General features: G+C 40.7%; 1 protein-coding gene across 1 annotated transcript in view; it reads left to right on the top strand.

The window, feature by feature from the left end:
• Positions 1 to 5,952, top strand: part of arcn1b (archain 1b) — an 11,349-nt gene extending 5,397 nt beyond the window's left edge. Inside the window, 6 exon segments of the mRNA XM_020620730.1 lie at positions 1 to 120; positions 761 to 926; positions 1,144 to 1,291; positions 3,160 to 3,268; positions 3,775 to 3,979; positions 5,220 to 5,952. The exon segment at positions 1 to 120 is cut by the window's left edge and continues 16 nt beyond it. Coding sequence (XP_020476386.1) covers positions 1 to 120; positions 761 to 926; positions 1,144 to 1,291; positions 3,160 to 3,268; positions 3,775 to 3,979; positions 5,220 to 5,309 — 838 coding nt within the window. The 3' untranslated portion in view covers positions 5,310 to 5,952.
• The last annotated feature ends 217 nt before the right edge of the window (positions 5,953 to 6,169 follow it).

The raw sequence follows: 6,169 nt of genomic DNA, 5'->3' as shown, positions 1-6,169 counted from the left end.
GAAAGAGGTGGATAACTTTGTTGACAAGCTCAAGTCTGAGGGTGAAACCATCATGCCCACCGCAGGAAAGAGAGGCTCAGATGTATCCAAGGTTCTGCCACCACCAGTCAATGTGGAGAGGTACAGACGCATTATGGTCCATGTGAATAACTAATGTCCACCGCCTTGTTGTCATTAGAGGTTGGGTAACCACATGATATGATAGTAGATGGTAAAGCAGCTGAGCTCAAATGAAGTAAAGCTTCTCTCATATTGTCTTCTTTAATAGTTTCTTTGTTCTATTCAATGGATTTCAATAATGTAGTCGACCGGGATGGTCTGTCCTCTGGCACTACATTTGAAACTGATGGACTTGAATGTATTCATAGCCCCTTTTAGTCAGACTCACGTTTATGCTGATGCAGTTTTATATCCAGCGGTTTGAGACGTATTCACAGTTTGACATCATATGGAGAAGATTTTTGGCTTGTATTAAAATCAGATAAAGCCCATTTAGTGTTGTCCACCTGAAATATCAGCAAAACCAATAAATGTTTTGTTAAGCACATGCTCATTAAAGACAGAATTTAGCCTTACTTTTATTAGAGAATTTGACTTTTCTCTGGCAGCCCAAACACTGTTTTAGAGACTGGTGGATACTATAAACTCCTTAATACAAATGTTTTCATGTGAGCTCTCATAGTAGTCTAACCCCACTTCCTCAACTATATACATATTAAACAGACTTCTTAAAGCCTGTTTGAATGGGTTTCCTCCCCAGTGTACATCTGCGTGTGGAGGAGAAGATCTCCTTGACCTGTGGCCGTGATGGCGGCTTACAGAATATGGAGGTGCTGGGCATGATCACACTGCGGGTCGCAGATGACAAGAATGGACGCATTCGCCTTGTTGTCAACAATAATGACAACAAAGGGTTGCAGCTTCAGGTAGGTCAACACATACTAATGACAGTCATTTGAAAAGGGATTTTATATTTGAAATAAAGAGGGGAAATGTAATGTAGGCAACTAAAACAAGAAATTGCCCTCACCTTTTGGAAATTAACCAAAAGTGTAATGTGTGGTGACCATACATCAACTCATGTGACTGTTGAGTGCAATAATGTCACAATGACAGCCATGTATCTCTGTCTTCTGTCCTCAGACACATCCCAATGTGGACAAGAAGCTGTTCACAGCGGATTCAGTGATTGGCCTGAAGAATCCAGAGAAGTCCTTCCCCCTCAACAATGATGTTGGTGTGCTGAAGTGGAGACTACAGACCACAGACGAGTCCCTCATACCTCTAACCAGTAAGTGCCAGTACATGGGTACAGCCAGTGAGAAGTGATGCTACTGCTCTTTTTCATTTTATTCATTTTCATTTCATTAGCTTACAGTCTACAGTTAGGTTTTGTCACAAATTGAATAAAGCTGGTGATTGTTATTATTTTCCATGTTCTGGATATTTTTCACAGCTCCCATACAGAGACTAAACCATGAATGAATGTTATGTACTCACTGTAATGTCTGTAAATCCAGAACCTGGCTTAGCTACACTACTCTGCTAGATTCTTGCGTTGTTAGCATGATGGCAGTATATGCTCACAATGTTAGAAGCTAGTGGAGTAGTGTAAACAGGGCGCAGTTGACTCTTTGTTGTTTCAGGCTGTAAAAAGTGATGGCTGTTCTCAGCCTTAGGAGCACTTTCTTTGAAATGAGACAGTTGAAATCAGAGGTTTATATACACTTAGGTTGAAGTCATTAAAACGGATTTTTAACCACTCCACAGGTGTCATGTTGGCAAACTCTCATTTTAGCAAGTCGGTTAGGACGTGTACTTTATGCACGACACAAGTAATTTTTCCAACAGTTGTTTACAGATAAATTATTTCACTTATTTACTATATCACAATTCTAGTGAGTCAGACATGTACATGTACTCACTTGACTGAGTCTCTAAACACCTTAGAAAATTTCAGCACATGATGCCATTGCTTTGGAATCATCTAATAGGCTAATTGACATCATTTGAGTCAATAGGAGGCGCATCTGTGGGTGTGTTTTAAGACCTACCTTCAATCAACCCTTCAACCCTCTTTATTTGTCATCTTGGGGAAAAACTAAAGAAATCAGCCAAGACCTCAGAAAAGAAACATGGACCTCCACAAGTCTGGTTCATCTTCAAGTCCAAGTCAAAGTGTTTATTTGTCATATCCACAGTTAGGAACCGTGTTTCCCTGTACAATGAAATTCTTACTTGGTCGTCCACATGAATGCCACAAAATACAAATGAAATATAAAGTAGATAAATAAGTAACACAAAATCTAAGGCACTGTAAGCAGCAAATGCAGCAGTATAATAAAGGAGCAATTTCAAAATGCCTGAAGGTTCCACGTTCATCTATACAAACAATACTATGTAAGTATAAAGACCACGGGACAATGCAGCCATCATACCGCTCAGGAAGGAGACGCATTCTGCCTCCTAGAGATGAAGTACTGAGCTCCAAAGAGTAAAAATCAGCTTTGTACGAAGCTTGTGGAAAGCATCCCGAAACATTTGACCCAAGTTAAACAATTTAAAGGCAATGATACCACATACTAACCAAGTGTATGTAAACTTCTGACACCCAGGGAATGTGATGACAGAAATAAAGGGTGAAATCAATCTTTCACATTCTTAAAATAAAGTAGCGATCCTAGATGACTGAAGACAGGGAATGTTTATACGATTAAAATTCAGGACTTGTGAAAAACTGAGTTTAAATGTATTTGGCTAAGTTGTATGTCAACTTCTGACTTCAAGTGTACGTCGCATTTTTTTGTAAGAGAGATACAGATCACCCTGTGCAGCGGTGTGGCTCACTGGTATGTTTTTAATAGTAGTTGGACAACAGTAGAGCTCTACAGCACAGGCGAATAAGCTAAACCAGGTTCTGGATTCACAGACATGAAATTCAATGTTGGTTTTGGTCTCTGCTTGGGATTTGTGGAAAGTAACCAAAAGATAGAAAATCACCGGTCCACTTAACCTTCAACTGCCTTTGCAGAACCCTTTGTTTGGTCGTACCACAATCCAGTGTTGTGGCTTTGGTACTGCACTAATAAATGTAGTGTTACAGCACTACAGAACAGCGTCCTGCTGCAGTGTCAACCCCTCTTGTCATCTGTCTCCCAGTAAACTGCTGGCCATCAGAGAGCGGCACTGGCTGTGATGTCAACATTGAATACGAGCTGCAAGAGGAGAGCCTTGAGCTCAATGACGTCGTCATCAGCATCCCTCTACCGTAAGTACGAAGTCACTGTATAAGCTCTGACTGAGTCTGGGTCATGGGCTGCTCATGCATTTTGTGAGTGGAGTTGATACACTTGATGTCTTTAGTTCAGATATCTGCTCACCTACCAGAAGTCATGTAAAATAATTTTGCTACAACTGTTTTGTAAAAAAAGATAAAGGTCCTAGAACAGTGGTTATTAGTTTTAATTGCAAATCACTACATATAATATGTACATGTTGTATAGAGTAACTTCACTCTGAATGTAGAATGGGAAGGCACGTGATACTATAATATACTGGGATGAGGCTCAAATTAGACCAGTGTGATAACACAATCTGCAGTTCTCTGAATAAGTAAAGGTCATAATGTTGGTGAAGAGCTGATGTTTCCATAACAAAGATACACAAAGAAGTGGTTCAGGAGCCCATATCACCTGTCGGCATGCCTTTTTAACACGCATGCTAATTCAAAGCTTGTCTGTGTTGACATGTTTCTGTTATCCTACTCCTCTGCAGGTCTGGTGTGGGAGCTCCTGTCATTGGAGATTTGGATGGCGAGTACAAACACGACAGCAGGCGAAGCATCCTGGAGTGGTGCCTCCCTGTCATCGATGCCAACAACAAAACTGGCAGCCTGGAGTTCAGCATTGCAGGACAACCCAATGATTTCTTCCCTGTCAACGTGACCTTTGTGTCCAAGCGCAACTACTGCGACATCCAGGTGGGTTCCTGAGCAGATCTTTGTGTGTGTGTGGTGGGATCCTTCGACCACTATCTTTATGTATATAGTGTGATTTCAGTGGTAGTGATGAAGACGGTGTTTAACTGTGGAGCCACTCAAGACCCTTATTGGTGAACCTCAGTTAGTTTGATTCTAAAATGGTTGCAGCTGTCAAGTAACTCAAGCTGATGTTTTCTTGCTGATTGTGTGTGTGTGTGCAGTGAATGATCAATTGTTTGGCAGAAAATGAATCAGCAACTGTTTTAGATAATCAGTTAGGTGCTTCGGTCATTTATCTGGCAGACGGTTTCAGGTTTTAGCATTTCCAGTGTGAGGAAACACTCTCTCTGTTTTATGTAAATGTAAACTGAATATATTTGAGTTTAATAAGATCGACCAAGCTGATATATTGATTATGTATTTGCTGAAAGGAGTTCGGTGCAGATGTATTGCTCTGTGTGTGTATGTTGGCCAGTAAGTAACGAGAAATTGCAGCACAGATATTTAACTTATAGTGTGTCCATTACATAGTTTGTCTGCTAGAGAGCACTGTTAAGTTGATTTTACACTGTGGAATGACCTGCTCAGTATGTCCCATTGCCAGTGGGGGAAAAATGAGTCTAAAGGATCTCTATCTAGATGGTTTATGTCTGAAAAGTTACTATTGATCATTTTGATCAATAGAATTGATCACTCACATCATACCTCACCTCTCAAATCACATCAGCATCAGTGCAGCTCTGCTGTGAAACTCAGCTTTTCTTCCACTGTTTTGACTTTTTGTCGACAAAAGGTTCAATGGAGAAAGTGGTCAGCAGATATATGACCTTTAGCTGGAGCCTCGTGAGACACACTGGTGCTCAGAAAGCACACAACACCTAATGTAGTTCACTTTATTTGTAGAGCAGCAAGTCTCAACAAAAATCATCCCAGTGTGCACTTAATGATCAACAAACACTCAAAACAGTTTGGGACACTTTTGGCACATCTGCATACTAGGAGCATGAAACTTTTGCAAAAAAAAAAAATAGAATGAAGAAATCATGGGTCACATTCTGCCAAATGTCTGCTCAGGGGACGACTACATGTATAGTACAGGAAAAGGCAGTCAGACACGTTATGTTACGCATGTTTACTGTAAATAGATAAGGTAACACGGCGGTATTTACTCCTGATTATGTTCAGTACTGTTGCTTAGATAAACCACTTCCATGCTAACTGGCCTTTGTCTTTTTCCCAGGTTACCAAAGTGACTCATGTAGACGGGGACAGCACCATCAGATTCTCTTCAGAGACCTCCTTTGTTGTCGACAAATATGAAATCCTGTAAAAATATTTGGAAAGCAACAAAAATACAAAAAATCACCAACAAAATGTCCAAACCTATGCTAGAGAGAACGATTGCAGATTCCTTGCCTGCCCACCCTGTATACTATTTCAGAGACCGTGTACATCGACAGGACTGCATCAGGCCTCGGGCTAAGCCTCTTTCTGTGGTGGAGCAGAGCAGCGGTGGTGTATTTATATGTTTGTATGAGAGAGGATCATCTATATATAGAGTTAATGCAGCAGGAAAACCAACACACACAAAAAGAAAACTACACTGATGCTGTTATGTTCGCCAAGCAGAACTGTAAAGAGACTCAGTAGAGGATGACTGTGGAGGGTGTGGGAGAGGCCAGCGGCCATCTCATCATCGGTCTATCAGTAGAACCTTGCCAGGAGGGAGAGAGGGCAAACAGGGACCTAAAGCCACTCTGTCAGTCTCCACTAGAACGAGCGCTGGTAGTTTAGCATCCCTCAAGAGCTGTGCATCCTCCACAACCCGTCCTCTTCATGCTCACCTTGCAATGGTTCTGCGCTTTTTGAATGGGGTTCTTGCTTTGTTTCTTTTCTTATTCATAATAACTGCAGTTATAGCTGGCTCAATCATTATAAGTCTGTTAATCATTAAACTGTTGTGATTTGCTCTATTGATATCTCACTTCAGATTTTTTATTTTCTTTCTTATGAGAACACTTGTTGAGTTTGTAGTGGTAACACATTGGTTCTTCACTGAAAAGCAAAATACAGCTCTGTGCCTCACATATTGATCTGTCTGCGGTTAGCATAAAGAGAACAGTTCTTTCCTTTTTATCATAGAAATTTTTTACAGTTTGCTGTATTATTTGTCATTGTTTACCACTAATT

Source organism: Monopterus albus, unplaced genomic scaffold, assembly GCF_001952655.1.
Source record: "Monopterus albus unplaced genomic scaffold, M_albus_1.0 scaffold246.1, whole genome shotgun sequence".
Classification (NCBI taxonomy): domain Eukaryota; kingdom Metazoa; phylum Chordata; class Actinopteri; order Synbranchiformes; family Synbranchidae; genus Monopterus; species Monopterus albus.
Note: the sequence above shows the minus strand (reverse complement) of the source record. Positions and strands in the feature narration are given on the sequence as shown.